This window comes from Semicossyphus pulcher, unplaced genomic scaffold (genome assembly GCF_022749685.1).
Source record: "Semicossyphus pulcher isolate SPU_LCO1_2020_fin unplaced genomic scaffold, fSemPul1.0.p SCAF_22, whole genome shotgun sequence".
In the NCBI taxonomy this organism is placed as follows: domain Eukaryota; kingdom Metazoa; phylum Chordata; class Actinopteri; order Labriformes; family Labridae; genus Semicossyphus; species Semicossyphus pulcher.
The window spans coordinates 10,878,023-10,899,439 of NW_027211696.1; the positions used below are offsets into that span (position 1 = coordinate 10,878,023).

The window sequence follows — 21,417 nt, forward strand, 5'->3', positions numbered from 1 at the left end:
CATTCAGAAGCCCTGGACGCAGAGACAGGTTTGGATTGTACTGTAAATAAACACCCTGCGCCTACAGTATTGTTCTCAGTGTCTGCAGGCAAACAAAAAAGATCAAGCATCCGTGTCAACATTTTTTGATGTGTTTTCCAGTTTCAGCTTCAGAACTCGGTTAAATTCCGGAGCGCCGACTCACAGCGGCGGCGTCTTTTGTTGGGGAAGTCTGAGATGTGTTTGTTCTGTTTAGACTTCAAGTCTCCCACGCGCCGCTCGCACCCAGGATGCAGTCGGGTCATATTCTGCACTTCAAAATACACATGCCTTGATGCCTCTCTTTTAAAGCATCCACATAAAGTAGGCTTCAGGTGGTATGCGGTAGTTAAAATGTTCCGACAGCAGAAAAGCAGCATGTAATTGAGACTTGTTTCCCCGAATGTCTTTTGCAGATGCTGTCAGTCAGTCGTGTTAACATAGAAAGTGACTGACAGTCTTTCTCTCTTAAATGCCTGTTAGAATGGAGCTCACCCTGACAATACTACAGTGCTGTTTTTACACACATTAACTCCAAGAGCTGCAATTAACATGGTCCAATTTCCAAAGTCAACCAAAGATATCTGTTTAGCTCGCTGTATCCTTTAATCTCTTAAAATGCACCAACACCAGCTCTATTAGTGAGTCCCAGTCTGGCTGCAGCATTGTCCAGTATCTCTCCACAGGCGAAAGAAAAAGAGCAAAAACCTCAGTATTCAGTAAAGAGTGTCTCCATAAATCTAGACTTAACAAACAAAAGGGTATTCTCGCAAACTGTTTTTTGTTCTCCGAGCTATGGCTGTCGGTGCCCAGTGCTTCCAGGCACTGAAAGGCGCCATTGTTTTCGCAAATGAAAAGAAGCCAAGGGACAATAAAAACAAAACAAGGAATACATTAATTGGACAAAAACATGAGTAATAGTGTATTAAAGTTGGAGCTTAAGTTTTATAAATTGGATAAGGAATTGGGTTACTTAATGAGCTCGTAAGATTAAATGAGAGTGACCTCGCCAAAATAAAAGCTCTGGTCAGAGTAATCGCGCATAAGCCTAACAGGAAATGAGGAGGTTAAATGTCGCGCAAAATCTCAAGGACAAAGAAAAGGGTGGATGACCAGACAGAAAAAGGTTTTCCCTCCACTCATAAACATTATGCTCTTTCACAATAACCACACAGTTCAAGTTAATTTAATTCAATCATCCCTTAAAGCGACCCTGTGGTGATTTATTTGTTTTGTTTACATCCAGTGTAACTCATCAAAAACACATTAGTTGCATCCTTGAGGCCAAACGAAAGTGTTGACTGCATCTTAAAACATTTGCAATACTGTTGTTGTCTTTAATAATTTACACTGTGCATTGCTTACATGTGTTTGCTGGCTTGCAGTCGTCCTCGTCGCTGCCTTTGCAGCTGGATTGATACGCTTCTTTGCGGATTACGAGCCACCAAATGTCAACAGCAGAGTAATGTGTGACTGTAACCTGTCACCTGCACAATCTTGCTATTGTTCCATTTTTCCTCAGAGAGCGACAGGGCCGACATGTACCTCAACTGCCAGAGTTACCAGGCCTTTATTTGAATCAGTCTTTTATTCAAGGCAGGCCTCTAGTTCTAAATTACTCTATTTGACCTGCAAAATTGGTCAAGTTTTAGTACAAGGCCTCAATTGATCTGCTCCTATTTGACCTTTTAAAGTTAGGGTGCCTTCACACCTAAATTCCGTTTGTTTGATCCGAATCAAAGAACACATTTTTACAATGTTGAATTTTGCCTTGAGTTTGCTTTGTGTTCACACAGCAGCTTTTACCAGCAGATCAAAGTTTTGAAGCACAAATTTCCACGTGGGAAAACAAAGAGGGAGAGCACACTCCCCAATCACAGTCAACACAATCATGGATTTTTATGTTTTGTTGTTTGATTTTCTTTTACTTTTAACCAACATTGTTCCACAGTTATATTCCATTCAAGTTTTTCACTGAACAGTTTGAACACCTCTGTATTTTCTTGTCGCTCCCCCCCTTTGTCGTCTATTCATCTTGCTGCCTGGCTGCATGTCTGTCTCTGCAAGTGTCAACATCTGTTAACAACCCACAGTGCACAGTGTCTTGGTTTGCTTTGGTTTTGTGAACCGGACCGTGGCTCATTTGGAAAAAAAAACGTGTCCCATGTTTTCTGGCGGACCATGGTGCGGCAGTTTATAATTTGAATTTGAAAAGTCAGGTCTGAATGCACCAATACACTGTTAAAACAATTAGTCATAGTAATTCATAATTCATCGTCAGTTTAACTAGCAGTTAGTTTAATGTTGTGATAACTTAATATTATGTGTTTATGTCATCTTAATTAAAGTGAAGTTTTCCAACTTACAAAAATGATTCACTTGAAATTAAGAATGTGAGTCAAAAGGATTAACCTAACAGTAAAGTTACCTAAATATGAATACATAATTAAGTTGATATTATTTAAAGTGGCGATGCCTCACAGCTAGAAGGTTACCAGTTCACACCCTGGTGTGGCCATAAGTTAATTTTTTAATTCACTTAATCATTAAATTAAAGTTTTTATTGTTTTGAGGTGATACAAATTTATTTTAACTTATCTTCTCAAGTTAAGTCAAATTAAACTTTTAAGGCTGCCTGGACACTAACTTTTTTATGGTTCAAACAACTAGTGGGGTTTTTTTACAGTGTTTTTTACAGCCGTTCCTATATTCTACGGGCAGAGACCCCTAATTTTTAAAGGTTTTAAATGTTTTATAATTAACAATTTGCAGTAATTTAAATGTATAATTCAGTGAGTTGCAAAGTTCCTATATGAACCTTGAAAAAGCTACTGCCATCCTGTGGCAGCTGTGAGTTACTACAAAATACAGTTTGCCGTATAACATAAAACCAGCTATTATTTGAGGAGATACAACTTATGCATCTGTAGTGTGCATGTGCACAATGATAAAAAATGCTTTAAATCGCTTATAATTATTATATAAACCAGATATAATCACATTGTGTAAAATGTCTTGTTGGAAGGGTAGAGTGGGTAATTTTGAAACTCCCAGACAATTTAAATTATTTGTCAATTTTATACAATAACCTATTATATTACTAAAATATTACTGAAGCACTTACATAAGTTTATGTAAATATGGAATATATTTGTATTTAGTATCAGTCAGTTATCAACACTCGAATAAATAAGAGGCTAAATGAAAATAGTAATATATAATTGATTATTCTAATATATAATACTAATACTGATATCAAATATAAATAAATAAACTAGAAAATAACATAAATAAGTATCTTAAATAAATAATAATCAATTTGCCAGGTATGAACCTCTTGCACAACATATACGCTAATCATGCTAGGCTACATGACAGAGGTTCAGTGATTATACATTGGAACCATTTCTATCCATTTAAGGAGGGGGGGGGGGGGCTTTAATGGGGCTCTTCAGACTTTACCACTCATCTCTTAGTTGCCTGTAAAAAAGGAGAATTCACTTCTTTCCTCTCACTCAAGTGTATCACGACTCTTGAGACCAGAAAATGTCGGTAGCTAAAGACAGAATTAGCCTCTTTTCCCGCACTTTATCACTCGTCTGGTGTGCACATTTATTGGTTCATATAACAGTGTCTGTAATGGGCAATCCCAAGATTGAGATAAGGAGGTACTGACCCATAACTTCAAACAAAATGGCCTCAAGGTTAAAGATAATCAGGTGATAACTCAGAGATGGAAGAGAGGAGACAGAGAATTTTTTTTTTTTTTTAAAGGAATGAAAGGAAGGAAATGTGGAAATAAAGTAGGGAAATTAAACGGCAATGCAATACGATGAGATTAAACAGGATGCTGTGGTTGAAAATGATCCTGTGAACTGCTCTCCAATTTTAGCCACATGGTGCAGCTGTGGCGGTGGCATTCTTCCGAGCTTAGCCGCACTTAATTACATTTTACCTTCATATAATATTTCAGCCCAATATTGTATTTCCAATTTCCAAAATGAGCGTCCCAGCATGAATGTTCTTGCAGAAAGGGGGATACAATATTGCAAGTCTAACCCTTCACACCTGATATCCCTCCTGCACAGTTTAGCTGAATTATTAAAACCGAGTGTTTGACATTAAGTGAACTGCAACATTCTCGAATGAAAGAAGTCTCCAACTGCCTTTAGAATCCATGGTTCGAGTTGAAGTCGTGGCAACATCGGCCAGTAAAATTGACCAGAATCTCTACACCCCTCATGATTAACCCTAATATACCCAATGAAGTATACCCCAATTAAACCAGATTAGCATGTGTCCCATGATCATCAGTTTTATACCAGCAAGAGGAAAAACATGAGCGCAGTATCATAAACGTGTCTCAAAGGCAATTTGATTGTACGATTACAAAGCGACACACGTCATTTTACAAGACTGGAGCGACTGCTTGGCAACGTTTCAAACGCACAATTATATAAAACAGGGTGAGAGAAAAGAGTGTATTATCTTACTAATTATATCTTTGAAATGCAATTGGCAAAGTAATCATTGCGAGCTGCCTGCATGCGTCCCTCGGAGCTCCAGATAAGATAAGAGATTCCAGGGAGAAGCCATTTATATTTAGACTTGGACAGCAGGGGTGCTTAACTTTTATTTTGGGAAGCACATCCAAAATCCTCCCATTTATTCCTTTTCCACTTTGAATTGGAAATGAAATGCGATTTCAAAAATGCATTTGCCTGCAATTGCAGGATTGTTACGGGTGGGGGTGGGGCAAACCAAGGCCGAACATTTGGGGCAAAATGCTTCATAGAAAAAAATGATTACCTGATGGAAGCAGCATTTCTGTACCCGCTTATTTCTGACAGTGATCATCTCTCATGTAAGCTACCTGTGATGTGCTAACTGTGTCTGTTATTCTGCTTTAATAACTCACTGCCTTGAGATAAATCTGAGCAATACATATGATAATCATCCTCCGCCATTTACCTGAACGCTCCACGAGTACTTATGAGGGAGATTATCTTCAGGTTAAAATTGACGTGTACATAAAAAGCAATTACCATATGTATGACTGTAATGGTCTTGGGGTGTTGTGTGAATGAAATTGAAGCCGTGTTGTAAGGTCCCCTTGCATTCAGACAGCTGATTCTGATTTCTCTCCAACTCTACAGGAATCTTGTAATCACATTTGGTGCATCGACCGATTGCAAAAGAACATTGGGACCTGGAAAGTAAAACTACTAATCACATCATGTTCTCTCTTGCTTTGCTTGTAGGAAGGCATGAATTTAGATTTAGTTGCTATGTTTAACCTTCCGTATTAGTACTGTTTTTAGGACCAGTTTCCTTAGCCAAACTGTAACCTTCAAGTGTTTGAATGTATTCGACTTTTGTCCAAGCACAAAGGTTTGAACGGAAAAGCCCGAGGCTAGCCACAGGATATTTCAGTTCATGCCAGTAACCCAATGGTTGTTGGAAAATGGGAAAGCAACGACAAAGGAATACACATCCAAACAATTTAGCCCAATTAACCAGTAGTAATAGGATTTAAGACCATAGACGTAGCCACCATGACGTCACCCGCTGGTTTCTCGACTATGAAAATCAAGCCGAAATATGGCCGCTGCCATGTTGGTTTACTTGAGCCTGAAGTGACCAAATTAGGCTGAGAGGGCGGTGCTGCAGAAAAGCGAGTGGTTAAAAAACGTTATCAAAGCTAAACAGTCTGTGGCTAATCCATTAGCTTGTGAGTAAGCTAGTTTAACTTCCCCAGGAGGAGATTCTGTTTGTGGTGACAGCAGGTGTTTATTTATCACACTAAAGTAGCGGACTCACTGCTCGCTTACCGATGAGATAGTGGCAGGTGAATGACACGTAACAGGAAACTTAAATAACCCATCTCATCACTGCGGTTCGCTGTAATCTTTCCAGGGAAAAGCTCCTGACTCCTATTAACTGGCCGACGATTGAATAAATGTTTGACAAATACTGAACAGGTTAACAAGGCAGCTAAAGCGAGCACAGTATACCTGCTACTTAGTGCTTAAAATGTAATTAGGCTTAATGTAATTAAAACGAGTGTGTTATAAAACAATTCACCCGCTGTACAGTTATCTTGAACAATAAAATTTACTATTTATAACAAAACCGTTGTTTGGACCAAGCTGTAAACATGGGCGTTTTCCCATCTGCCGTAATGTTATTATTGTTTTCTAGAGCCAGCCTCCAGTGGCCACTCGAGGAACTGCAGTTTTTTTGCACTTCCACATTGGCTTCGTTTTTCAATGCCAGAGCTTGCAGCTTGCTTAAGGCCTGTTAAGATGCTGCGTTTAAAGACACTTGGAAAAAAACAACCTAGGTGCTTGGGAGGTTGCACTACTGATGCGCCTGCTGTTACTAATCATCCCCAAAATCTCCTTCACTCGTCTATCTGTAGTTTGGGTGACATTTCAAACAGGTGTTGTAACATCTTTGGATGGAAAGGGTAAGCAAGCCCTCCTATGACGCTGATTGAACAGTGTGTTCGCCACACACAACAGTACACACTGGATTTTTCCATCTCAGTCTGCAGCAGAAGCATCCTGAAAAACATGGCAATGGCCTAAAATGCGTGTTGGTTTTGGTTTTGAGTGTACTCACTTTCATCTCCATTGACAATACATTAGTGCAAAAGACACTACATCTGAACAGCCCCTTACTCACTACAGCAATGGTGTTTCCACCATCAAAGTTGTGTTTCAATTGTCAGTGCCACAGGTAGTTATGTTTGAGTATGGTAATAAATTTACCTAGTTGCGTGTGTGTGAGTGTGTCTCGGTTTCTGATGAATTAGGGAGTGTGCGTCAGAATGAACGCGCAGGAGAGCTTTGTGTCGGTCTCAGTAGTTTTTGGCCTTTGCGCGGCTCGAGCAGGAATCTCCCTGAATTGTAGCAGGTGTGTGTGGAGGCAGCGGTGAGCTCGTCCATGTCTTCCTGCACTTCTCAGCAGATCGGTAACAAACCAAAAGCAGTATCTTGATTTAAGGAGACGAGGGAAACCAAAGCTCACAGTCTGTCCCTTAAACTTAAATTTTTTTCTGGAAACACCTTCTGCAAACACACAGCTTTTTCCTTATGAGTAGAAGCGCTGCTGTGCGTCCCTGTGTGAGTGACAAGCAAAGACTCGTGTTGTAAACTTGTCGATGTATGTCCATAATGCGCCCTTAAAATGGTAAACACAGATTGCGCCATAGACTTTAGACTGTAGACCAGGTTTTTGTTGGTCTAAGGCGCAGACGCTTTTGTCATCCTCAAGATAGCAACGCAGGCTTTTAGTTACACTTCCTCTCTCCATTCCTCCTCTACTCTGCTAATCAGGAACAGATCTGCTGCAGGAGCCCTATTGGTCAACAGAGTTGTCAATCATCCCTTTTACAGCATCAAATAACTAATTAAAAATAAACTTGTCAGAAAAATGAACACTTGGACGTAAATCAGCATGATAATAACTAACTATAATGACAGAAACCATGTCTGAGAAACATTTATTTAACGTGTATTTTGATTTTATAGTTTGACTCATGTCCCATCTGTTAACATGGGGGAGGCAACTTTATGACCTATACTGCAGCCAGTCAGCAGGGGGCACTCGAAATGTTTTAGCCTCACTTTTAGGGAGCTGTCATGTTGTCCATCTTTTTATACAGTCTATGGTTGGCAGCCACTTGTTGCGTCTACAATATTGAAAATTGTGAGAAGTTACATAACTTTTATTTTGTTGCAGTCTATTTGCCTTTTCACTTATCAAATGTTCCCACCTGTGTTGAGTGAGGATAAGGTTTGGTGTCTGTGGATATAAGATAGTGCTGCCAGGGCTTTGATGTGTCTCTCTCCAGCGGGACAGTCCACTTAAGCCATACGAGATGGACTAACACTACAAAATAAAGTGCTACTTCTGTTTAGTATGGTGTGGAGTCGACCTTCAGAAGTCAACAACTGGACAAATGAAAAATTCACCTGAATATTTCCGTCAATACATGCCCTTAAATAGGACTGTTTGGCTATATGCTAAATGCTTAGACTCACGTCTCATTCATTAATGCTGTACTTCATTCGTTTGTCTTTATAATTTATTTACAAGTGCTGCTCTGACCCGGATATGCCCCGTGAAATGGTTTAGTCAGTCTACTTGTCTTCCTTAACTTTAAATTACCCTAATCTTACTTCAGAGGAAAGTCATTTGGTGGTGTGAGCTCTTCCCCCGTCTGCTTTGTCCTGCCCTCCTGTGATGTAGCTGCAGTTTCTGCTGTAGGAGAGTTTTCCAACACCCTGGAGAACAGCTTGACCCCAAACTGCTTCACTGAGCTGTTTTGACATTGTTGCAAACAGAGGGATGAATAATCCCGGACATGGTGGTGTTGCACTTTCAAAGTATATCATATGGAGAGTCAGTGAACAGGGACACATTGTATTTATTAAGCTGTTTAAAGTGTTCACTCTTCTTTTATAATATTAATAATGTGTTTTGCAAATCCTAGATATTAATTATTAATTAATGAAATTAATACCCAGAAGCAGGCCTGCCTACAGAAATGCCCGGGCCCCTTCTAGGTCCATTGAATGGGCCTTTGAATGAAAAGAGATACTATTATCACTACATTATTGTTTGGTTCAAAAGCCTTTGCTAATTGCTCTTATTCTTCTCCTTCCTTTTTGGTATCCCAATGTATGCGCCAGTCCTTTTATATTAAGACCTCACACACATATAGCAACCCTAGCGGTTGAGGTCGTGTGGAAATTATGTAAAAAAACAAATGACTCATGCCATTTTTACATTCTGAAACAGGCTACAAAAATTACAATTTATGTTGTTTTAATGAGTAAGGACGAGTACTTAAGTTCAAATTATTATCAGTGTTTGTATTTCGGATAAACAAGGTTATTGCTGACCTCCACGGGCCCCCTTAAGCCTGGCTCACACTACAATTTTTAAAGTCTTAATTTTCAAGATGTTGAAAATGTGAGAGACCCCACACATGATGACAAATAATGACAGATTTAACAGTTGTGTTTCTGTAGTGTGTGGAGAGCTACGATAAAACCGAACCAGCACATCACACACTAACAGATTCATTCACCAACAACCAGAGTCCTGACTCCAACAACTGGAAATCTCGCAAAATCCCTCGCGGTCAAGCGAGACTTTAGCAAACAAACATGGTTGACGACGGGCAGTAAGAATTGTCAATAATAGTATTGGACAACTTTTTACTGAAAATTCAAAAAGAAAAAATTACGGATGAAGTCGTGGAGACGGCGTGAACATAGGCTGAACATAGGCTGAACAAGTTGTGCTTCCCAGTTGTCGTTTCTGCTCAGCTGTCCTAGGGGTTCCCCCCACACACAACAGATGTGTGAACATGTTTCATATTTACAATTTGAAATCGGAGCGGCCTCGACATTCTTCCGAGCAGATCGGGGGAAGTAAAATCACTGTTAACATACCTCACACCACAGGAACATCTGGCAAGATAATCTGTAGAGCCATCAAATAATCTGGTGTTTGCTTACTTTTTTAACAGTCTGTGGCTAATCCATTAGCTTGTGAGTAAGCTAGTTTAACTTCCCCAAGAGGAGATTCTGTTTGTGGTGACTGACAGCAGGTGTTTATTCGGGCCCAAAATTGGCCCAAATATCTAGTAGTGTGTACCCCGCTTTAGCAGCTGGGTCCCCCTTTCCCCCACCTTATGAGTGGCCCTGGCCAGATATAGAAATTTAGTACCTGATACAACTTTTCTGCCTCGACATATGATGCATTTCTGTACAGAAATATTGCAACTCCTCTTCTACACTGTGTAATGGGAGTCTTAGACACATTATTAAGTAACTATATTTTGGGGGGAACACACCTTATATGCTTTCAAGCTTAATCCAAAAGGCAGCTAAATTTGGTTGAAGTGGATTTCAACTAAATCCAGCTGCCTTTTGGATTAAGATTCAAATTAGCACGACCTGGATGACTGAGAACCTTCACAGAAGGGGCTTATGTGCAATATGATTGTCAATAAAAAACACTTTTCTAATGTTTAAACCTGGTTGTATGAAATGACTTACTCTTGTCTAACCCTAACCCTGACCCGTAAAGCAATATCATTAACAGGAAGCATGCCAGAAAAGTATAACCTCTGTGTGAGAAGCGTTTAAAACAGTGTGTATAAACGTGAGCCTCCCTTACCTCCCAGGGTGGCCGAGATGAGAATGTGGGTTCCATATTTCTTGATGATGGTGTCGATGAACTGCTGAGTCGTGGGTCTGCGGCCCAGCAGGCGGACGCTGCGCTGGAACTCCGGCATGAGCGGGACCGGGTTCCGGATCAGGTCCCTTCTCTCGATCGCGGTGTTCCTCACCTTCCAACGTGCAAATTCCCTAAAAATCGAAGCCAAGAGGAAACACTTATTACACATAAAATTACACGACTAACAAATTTTGTAAAAAAGTACTAATTTAAGTCCTTTAATTAGCTCAACTCCATCCCACCAAAGACATCTGAGGGATAACAATAAGCCATTTGGGAGTGCACACTGTGGTCTGATGTGTCTGATAATTAACTGGATCTTTCTGAATAATAAATGAAACAGTTGTGAGATCTGAAAAGTCACATTGAAGATCAGATTTTAGCGAAGCACAATAACACACGTCTTTTTAATTAGTGGCTTGTGAGTGAGCGAGAAGTTTATTGTTGTGTTCATTTATTCACTCTACTACCTCCCGTCTTTGGGTTGTACTCTGACCAGCGTCTTGTGATGTGCATCTTTGATAAGGTATCTTTTCATTTCAATTGCCTGAGGTACTTTACTCTGTATGTTGATTTAACTAAAAGGAAACATAATACAAAAACCAAGAAGGAATTATATCAACTTTGTAAACCGCTCATCATTTTACTCTTTTTCCGGCTTCGGTTCAAAATATACTTAACGGCATGAATATTAAAAAGATGCTGTAAAGTATTTGTTAGATGTTCATGCTGTTTGCTTTGCTGCCCGCTGAGAGACGCATTCAGAAAACATTTCTGCAGACGTGACTGCTGTTACTCCGAGGGCTACAGAAAAAAAACAAATAACCCTGCCCGAGGATAAAAAACACCAGGTTGTTCTTCTGCTGCTGCTCTGAAAAGCAAAAGAATACACTGCTACCGAGTCAGCGGCTAACACCTAGCATGTCCTGTACCTGTGAGCACAGACAGACACATGCAAATATAGCTGTGCAATTTGTCACTTACTGTTTGTGTTACTATTTACACATGCACTGTGCACTCTCTACCAAACATAATGTATGTGCATGTTGATTCACCATCAGGAGTGGATGTGTGATACATAATCTCACACTGTTATTTCAAATAGGAGAATTGTATTCACACATATCTACACGCTCAGCTGGTGTAAGAATAGAGGAGTCTTCTCTCCACGCAGGACGTGAGCACTAAACTTGAAGTCTGCAGACAAAAGAGGAAAATGTAATTTCCCAAGTACTGATAGTTTCAAAAGCATTTCCTCTGATTCAGATTGAATTACGATAATATTAGTTGATTCTTTGGAGCATGAATGATGAGGCCAATTACGGTGAGCGTGTGGCTTTAAGTGAAACAAAAGCTCCGTTGGATAAAGCGGGAAACAAAAGGCAGCCCTTTCAAAATAACATAATCCCGCTGTAATTGCTCGTAAATTGAAAGCCTGCCGTAATTGAAAAATGACTTCTGTTCAAAAATGTAAAAAGGTTCAGACAAACAAACAAATATAGATAAGAAAGTATACACACATAGCACACACTCTGCCGTCCAATCAGACGCTCTCTTTTTTTTTTTTATCTTTTAGCTGCTCGCTCAGCATGTATTTAAATCAGTCGTCAAGTTAAATGAAGTGACTAAATTAAGGTAGCCTAATCGGTTAATTAACATTGCAATAAATACAGTCACAGATTCAATGTCTCTATTAATTAAAATGTAAATAATCATGGATTTTATATGTGTTGCTGTATTTCTGAGGGCTACTGTACGGAGGTATATTGCCGCCAACAATGTGAAATAAATAAACAGGTCAGTTAATATGTGAAAAGTTTGATAATCTAACAAGATGATTTTCACGTTATAACCTGATATTTTCTTCTTCTTCTTTTTTTTAAAGATCATTTTTATGCCTTTATTTATAGAGGACAGTGGATAGTGTTGGAAACAGGGGATGGGAGAGTGGGGATGACACACGGCAGGGAGACAAGGGGGGGCTGCACCGAGGGCTGTGGCCTCTGTACATGAGACGCGCGATTTAACCGCTGAGCTAAACCGGTGCTCCATAACCAAATATTTACAATCTCTTACAACGTGCATACTTATCAAAATATAGCATAAAATTAACAGAACGTTTATATTCAGAAGCTGTTCATGGAAGGAGCGTCGAATGAGACATCTTGATTCGTTCTTATTTAACAATCAGGCAGCTGGTCAATGAGACAATGTTGCCAAATGTAAAGTCAAGTGAACGCGTATTTAATATAACACAAAATCATATATATGTTCAATAACAGCAGAATATTGTCTTGTCTCTACACAAGCATGACGTAGCTTGATCTAACTGTGTAATTGTGGCATATTCCCCACGTTACACCACAAAACACTTTGACTGTAAAAAAGGAAAAGTGTCTTGTTGTTACAAAAAAGTTTATTGTTACAACCTGGTAAGTTTTTATGTCATAGTAACATTTAAAAATCTTGTTCTAATGTGAAATTATCTTGTTAGAACATGAAAAACAATCAACTTTTAACGTGATTCTAATCTGTTTTTCTGTTTCTGATTTGGCAGTAATATGCCTCCGTACAATTGAGAGCAACTTCTAAATTGATGTTGTTGAGACTCCCCCTCATGTTGCAGGTGACACGTTGTCTACAATCACACCCAGAAACTTTGAAAATGTGTGACATAAACCACTGTAATCCTTGTAGGAGTTCAGCTTCAAACATGCACATGAAGAGCTTTTGTACAGTATTCTACAGCTGAGTCAAATTGCTCTATATATCCTCACAACATAATTATTTCACTTAAAAAGTAAGCAATGTGGATAAGAGCCACAGCTTAGCGCTCTATAACATCTTCATCCAGCGCTTTGCTCTTCAGTCTTTTCCTTTACAGCCCTCCAGGGCTCCTCATAATGATTTAGCCATGAATAGGTGGGTCCCCTCAAATTGATCCCCGGTTACTTCTTTTGAATCCTCTGACACGCAGTCAGCGATGTGTCAGTCTGCCCGAGCGCGGCTTGACGGCAGCACTTTTTAATGCTCCATTCAGCGCCCTAAATTAGCATTTAAAGTTGAATTTCTTTCTGCCAATGCCCGGTTGCTTAATCGGCAACATCTCGGAGGTAATATCTGACATCTCACTCAAAGAGGAGGTTATTTTACACATTGAGAATAATCAAAGAAGTGAACATAGATAGATATAAAGCAATATAGGCCTTTACAACTGACGGGGAATGTTTGCTTTTCTTTTCTTTGTTCAGTCCCGTACTTCATCGTTTTTCCAACCAGATATTCAATAAATGCTCTGTGGCAGATTTGCACAATCTTCCCTTTTGAGAACTTTGCAACTTCCCGACGTTTGCAAAGACACACGTTCTCATCTGGCCCGGGCTGGTACATGCTGATTCAGCTTCCACACAAGAGGTACACGTCGCTGTTATTTCTGAAATCTGGAGCAAACATTGCAGGCAGGAGAGCTTGCGAGGGGCTTTCAGATTCGCAGCCATGTACCGAAAAGCGTCTCCCTTTTCATGCTCTGCCCAGCGCTCTCCCTCTTTTCAAATCACTACTCCTCCTGGCTCCGTCACTGCCAATTATTATATAAAACTTTATATGGCGGCCATATGTACTCAGGCCCTTCTGCCCCAGATTAAGCATGCCAGCAGATGGAACCTGCGACATGATTCAGTGCTTTACTCCACAGCTCCAAGACCACTTTAATGACCTATCAGAGGAAGTTAAGAGGAGATAAATGGCGCCGCAGCTGCAAAGGAGGGAAATGGGAGCGTAGGTGATTATTGCTTTATGGTGTTCAAGTAACCGGTGTGGGAGGGTTGGTACATTACATTCGCTTGTGTGGAAGTGTCTGTGACCTACAGACAATACAGGATACATGATACAGAGGCGGAAAGATATAAATAAATACTTAATACATGTATAAATACTCATAAATGGCACAGAAGGCTTCGTATATTGGCTGCAGAATCATGGTGGAGGCTTAACCTGCTTGCACTGCATTGTGGGTCCTTATGCATAAAAAAAATGTGCACTCATTGACCCCTCATACATGCATTTATGATTTAACATTTGACCACTGACAGCGGTTGCAAGGAAATAAGGCTGTTTTTCTCTAGAGATCATTTGTACTAATGGATGTACTGGTGGCTCAAGCATGTGTGCGTCTATTTAAGACCTTTATTTTGAAAAACCCTGGAGAGAAAGCCACATTTGGAGAACCTGGATAATGAAATGTACCTGTCAAAGTCAACACATCTGGTTTGCTTTGGAAACACTGATTTAAACTGAGTACAGTGCCTGTGCGCAGTCCGTCCTCGTTAGAGCCAAATTGCACTTAACTCTCATGAACACACTTTAAAGCCATCGTTTGAGGAGCAACCGGATGCAAAATGCAACATAAAAGTTAGACGGCAGAACGAAAACAAATTAAAAATTTAACAGAACGCCTTAACACATTTCTGCCAGTGTTGCGCTTTTATTAATTTCGGATTAATTGATGTTTACAAGGGGCGTAACGATTCATCCGCCGCATCAATGCATCAACTGTAAGTTATGCCAATTCAACTGCATCAGTGTGCTAAGAGAAATAAACAGGAGGAATTACTGTGATTTCAGTAATGATCTATTTGAAGTGATATGAACCAAACTAATCTGCTGTTTCAAAGCGTTTATCAGGCTTGTGCTGAAGATTAAACTGTGCGGCTCAATAGTAAAGTAAGATTTTCATATTATCGAACCTTTTTATTTTAGTATTGGATCAGCATCTCTGGTTCGTTGATGGGAGGATCTGCAATTCACACTATGTGCATAATGTAGCATTAGGCATTCACAGGAAACAAGGCATGTATGTAATTCAGTGCTGTATTATCTCACTGATATCAGCCTCTATGTCTTGTCTACTGTTAACTCTGTTTACAATATAACAAGCTGTATTACATTTCTGCTAACTGAACACTTCCTACTGACACTGCTTCACGTTAAAAGCATTCAACAGGGAATTACGAGGAAGGCTCTTATTGTGAAATAGCGCTTTATTGTGAAACTGTCACAATAAAAGCCACTTATTGTCACTTAGGGTGGTGCTAACTACATTAGGGGCCAGTTTCAGAGACAAGGCCTAAGCCTAGTCCCAGACTTAACTGCATGTTTGAGCTGTCTTACCTCAAAGCGACTTGCAAAGACTTAAAATAGTCATAGACTAGTTCTGGATTAAACTAAGCTGATTGCAAGAGGGAGGACAAGAGCTACTGCAGGACTATGTTGAAGCTTAAATGAATCCTTCACTGAGGCAGGTTTAACTTCTGCTTACAGTTTGTGAACAGGCATGGACTATTTTTACTACTAGTACACATTAAAGTAATAGTTTGGATTTTTAGACAACAAGTTGTATAAAATACTTGCTAGTAGTGTAGTGGATGCAAAGCTATTAGCTTACTCACCGAGGCCCGTGGTCGTAGTCCTGGCCGGTTCAGAACGTAGAGTAAGTAGTTCCGGTGAGATGCCAGGGTCACAAGAACAACACACAGGCAACGGTGATCCATTTTCAACACAAAATCATCGATCTAGGATTTATACTGCACCGTTCCTTTGGCACTATTTTCTCTCTTTAACAATCTAGTATCACTACGCCTGCGTCAGGCTGGTTTCTCAGGTAAGCCGACGTAGCTGTTTCACGGTGATTCTGATTTGCATCATCACTGAAATACACAGGTCGGACTATGAAAGTGATGAGGAAGATTTATCTTTAACAACGGATCCAACGGGACCCCTAAGGGCACGATCCGTGTCAGGAAATACGTGCGGTGGAATTTTTTTTTATTACTACGGCCAGGAAAATCACAAATTCGCACCATTTCAACATGGTATTTTCCTCTGTGACAACAAACGGCGTCTCACAAGTTATCAATGCCAGCGTGTTCTCTTAGAAACAGGTGATGGATCACGTCACCTGAGAAACCGGCCTGACGCAGGCGTAGTGATAGTGGATTGTTCAAGACAGAAAATAGTGCCAAAAGAACGGCGCAGTATATGAAAATGGATCACCGTTGCCTGCTTGTTGTTTTTGTGACCCTGGCATCTCACTGGAACTATTTATTCTACATTCAGAACCGGCCAGAATTCTGGGACCTGTAGTATTAAACTACACTGCTTGTTAACACCTGTATTAAATGAACTCATCTGCGAAAAACATTTAAATATGTGCAAGTGCAAGGACTCGCTAACTTGTTTGATTACTTGTTGGCATCATTTTTTCACCAATGGGGAGATATGTTCACATTTTTGGTACATTTAAGTCCCACATGACTTTTTATTCTTTGGCTCATTCAGCAAACTTTCCACTCCCACATATAAACACCCTGTCAGTGATGCAATTGTGGGATAACTGACTTTGAAGCCCAAATTGTAACATTCAGTTAATTTTGCAATTTACTTTTCCTGTTTTATTTTTTATAAGTCTAACATCTCCTGTCATTCATTTCCTGCCTTCATGTGTCTCCTGGTTCCTTAATCACCAGCACCTGTGCCCGTTACACACCTGCTCCTAATTACGTCGTTAGCCACCCGGTTCATATACCTTTGTTTCCCTCCACATTCACCAGGCTGTGTTTGACTCTGCCTGGCTTTAGGAAAGTTGGATTTTTGCTGTTTCTCTCGCTGTTTTTTTTAAGCTGTTTCAAGTGTATGCCTTTCTTTTTGTTGGTAGAGACCAAGCTTTTTTAGAACTGCGTCTCAAAGTTGTCTGGCACCATTAATACATATATTCCTTCAAAATGTATTATCACATTAAGCTTTGTGGTAATCCTTAAATATCTCTGCAGTGACAGTGCTGGGAATATAAAAATATAAATACGTTCTTAATTCTTTCCTACATCCAGTGTTATTTAATTGTTTTGACAGTTATAACTTCTCTTTTTGCACAAGTTTTAAGGTATTATAAATATAATGCTTCTTTGAAGAGTGGCAATGACATGTCACAACACCTCCCAGCCAGCATGTTGTCTGCTTCAATTAGAGTCGGCCTCTGTATCGACATTGAGTGAATATTCCCCTAAGCTGTGACAGGGGCAGGAAACGGCCATCATACAGCGTGTCACCACAGGCACTTAGTTGATCCTGGTGCTGGAGCCCAGATTAAAAAACCTTGAGAGAGCATGACAGACATTCAGAGAGGAAAGTGTGGCGGCGGCACGGAGGAAAGGGAGGCGAGGTTTGTCGGAAGAAAATCTCTAATTAATTGAGTGGGAAACTGGCTCGCCAGGATCCAGAGACAGCGTGTTCGTGGGCGCCTCATAAATGACATGGGGAAGCAATAAAAGCAGGAGTGACAGTAAATTACAGAACTTGTCATATTTGGCTTCTTGTTTACTTCTGTCCTCCTCACACAGTGTATCAAACGTCGGAACAGTCAAATGCTACATAAGAATATGTTGTTCAGTTCCATCTTGACCTTTTGTCAGTCTGCTGTTCTAAAAAACATGAATATCTGACAAAAAAGCCTGTGTCATTTTCTCTTCTCTTGAAGCACACAAACAACCATTTATGATGAAACAAAGCAAATCAAAATGTAACACCTCGCTTTAAACATGTTAGCGTTCTAAAAAGAGCCCGGCTTCATTTGAAGCAGACATAAAGGGCAACAGTGTGGCACTCAAGGAAGATTTAAAGGATGCACCTGCAACAGAGAAAAATAATGCAAGAAGAAAGCAGGCCCAAATAAATCTTACATGTTCTTTTGTTAATGTTGAAGCACCATGAGCTCATCTCAGTGAGTGATGTAGTGCTAAATAAAACATCCGGACAGTGCAACTAAAGCAGTGTGTGGCGGACATCTGTTTCTCTATTGGAGATGCATCATTTCACTTTATCAAAAGGCAAAAATCTTGCACAAAATGTTCTGCGTTTTCAATTTTGTAATATTATTTCCAACACGTTCTCATCCCAACTTGTCACAGCTTGGTCATTGGCCCTGAGCTTCAGAATATGACTGAGGAATCACTCTAGTGTCAGTTTGGCACATGGAAGGCTCTGAAGTCAAGTTAGCTATCATGTATGCAGTCTCTGGTTCTACTTTCACAATAAAGGACTAAAGTTTACAATTATGAATGAGCAGCATCTGGTTAGATTTTCAAAATAAAGCTGTTAAGTTTACAATTAAATGAGCAACATCTGGTTAGATTTTCAAAATAAAGCAGTCAAGTTTGCAATTTTAAATTAGTCACATCTGCTTGGATTTTCAAAATAAAGCTGTGAACTTCACAATTTTAAATGACCAACATCTGCTTGGATTTTCCAAATAAAGCTGTGAACTTCACAATTTTAAATGACCAACATCTGCTTGGATTTTCAAAATAAAGCAGTGAAGTTTACAATTTTAAATGACCAACATCTGCTTGGATTTTCAAAATAAAGCTGTGAACTTCACAATTTTAAATGACCAACATCTGCTTGGATTTTCAAAATAAAGCTGTGAACTTTACAATTTTAAATGACCAACATCTGCTTGGATTTTCAAAATAAAGCTGTGAACTTTACAATTTTTAATGAGCAACATCTGGTTGGATTTTCAAAATAAAGCTGTGAACTTCACAATTTTAAATGACCAAGATCTGCTTGGATTTTCAAAATAAAGCTGTGAACTTCACAAATTAAATGACCAACATCTGCTTGGATTTTCAAAATAAAGCTGTGAACTTCACAATTTTAAATGAGCCACATCTGCTTGGATTTTCAAAATAAAGCTGTGAACTTTACAATTTTAAATGACCAACATCTGCTTGGATTTTCAAAATAAAGCTGTGAACTTTACAATTTTTAATGAGCAACATCTGGTTGGATTTTCAAAATAAAGCTGTGAACTTTACAATTTTAAATGACCATCTGGTTAGATTTTCAAAATAAAGCTCGATAAACATTTAAAAATTTGATGGCTTTTGGACATTCAATCATTATCATGTGGTTAACATTGCAGAACAGTCTGACTTTAGTGTAGTTAAATGTACTCAGGTTAGTACTTTGCTCGCTACCTCATCATATTTGACCTAACTACTATGGACCTTAAGTAATTGAGGTACATATATGTAAGAATATGTAAATTAAAGATAAAAGAAGTCAAGTTGAACTATTTGTTTCATATCAGAATCTAACCCTGATCAAAGTCCCATGTTTGTTTGACCCATCCTGAGCCCACCTCCACCTCAAGCAGACTTTCACACTCTTCATCCTACATCCTGACTTTAATCATAATACCAAGGACAGCGTCCAGACATGAAGCTATAGGGGCCTACTCTGTCTGTTTTGATGCTTTGGTCTATCGACCAAGCTGCCGTATTTGATGACTTGATGAGAGCGGGCTGTTTACTCATACCTCTAACACATATAAGAGCAATGATTGTACCCTGTGCTTATTGTACATGTTGGAAATGCGAACATGTTGGCTCATATTTACTGAATTGGTGCTTTATTTTGAAAAATTGCAGACTAAACACACTCAGACCTAAACCTTGAATGCATACCCTTGTACAATACTTGTACTTTAAGAAGAACACGGTGCTTGATAAGCCCCCTTGTACGGCATACGTAAGTAGAAGACAAGGGGAATCAACCACTCTTGCTCATAATGATTGGATTTTACTCCGGCTGTGTCAGAGAGCTGATGATTCAACCCTGTTGTAATTCCTGTAGCTGCAGTTTATGCTTATGTTGTACTGAGTTACATCACTCTCCAGTCATGGAGGCAGTTTGTAGTGAGCCTGTCTATCACACACAAATGGCATTTAGCGTGCAATGGAATTAAATTTTTTTGGCAATATTAAAAATGTAATAATTCATGTGCTTTGATGCTGTAATAAAATAGCAATAGAGGTTGCATACTGAGGAGTCTGAACTAAGTTGTTGGGCCAACGGAGTCACATCTGCTTCCTGACATTTCAAAGAGTGAGGGAGGATTTCAGCATCTGTTTGGCACTGCTCCAACAACATCTCTGATTGATTATCTAGAAGTGACATTTAATTATCAGAGATGAAATCAATAGCATATTAATGAATTTAAAAAGGTGCGAGTGGAAGAGTCTGCTCTTCTGTGTGTGATTAATTATAGATAAGGTGACACAAAAGCTACACGTGTTTAAGTTATAAAACTTTAAAAGGTTTAAAATCTTTGTAGTGCAAAAAGAAACACCCCGAATGAACCGGCCTTTATTTTTAGCCGGCAGGTTTTCATTTATAGATAAAGATACAATATTCATCACGCTGAGAGTCTCACTGTATACAAGGATACAATATTTATCCGGCTGAAGTCACACCGGATGTTTAATTTAGAGTTACATTATTTTGGAAGCCTCCGCAGCCATGGGGGAAAACCGTACTGGGTAGTTCCCTTTAACTGTTCAAATTCACTCTTCTTCATATCACCTTTTACACAGTGCATGTTTCAGATCTGGTGAGTCATTTTGCTATTCTTGCCCAGATTCCCATGAGGTATAATGGAATTTTAAAAAGAACTAAATCAGAGGAAAGCTTCGACTGAAAGGTTTCCATTTACTGTACTGAATAAACTTGGCTTTGCATGTATCTAAAGCCTTCCTGCAAAGTTGAAAAATGAGCATAAAGTATGGTAACGCTGGGTATAAGTTCCTTTTTATGTTTGCTATCTATGTCTCATCACTATCTATCGCCAAATGTGGTAACACAACGGTGATTGGCCCACTGATGAAAGCCTTTGCATTTGCAGTATTACAGACTGGGTGTCTGGTGCAACTTTTGCGGAAAAAATTCCCAAGCGGCGCCCAGTTAGCGACGCGTTTTCCATCAGCCAGCAGTGGTTGGTCTGCCAGAGAGGGTAGGCGGAGCTAAGCCGCTGCTTTTCCGGTCTCTGCAAGTGTTGCGAGTAAACAGTAATCTACTATGGCTGAACAAACAAAGAAAAGATCGATGACTACAGATAGAACTTCAAAAATAAGTGAAAATCCAAAGAAAAAGAAACAAATTCGACGCTCAGATGAAGGCAAACTGTCTAAAAAGGAAAGCGACCGTCAGCGAGGAAAATCAAGAATTACAACCGGAGCCAACCGTGGACGTCACACATGCAACACTGTCTGGATATCTGGGAAGTGTGCTCCCACAATTACCGTTTAT

The 21,417-nt window shown here is 39.6% G+C and overlaps 1 protein-coding gene across 1 annotated transcript in view; it reads right to left on the reverse strand.

Annotated features, from left to right (window-relative positions):
* Window positions 1-21,417, reverse strand: part of brinp1 (bone morphogenetic protein/retinoic acid inducible neural-specific 1) — a 148,303-nt gene that overhangs the window by 72,253 nt on the left and 54,633 nt on the right. The window contains exon 3 of the mRNA XM_069673665.1: window positions 10,216-10,406. Within this exon, the coding sequence (XP_069529766.1) occupies window positions 10,216-10,406 (191 nt within the window). The remainder of the gene's footprint in view (window positions 1-10,215; window positions 10,407-21,417) is intronic.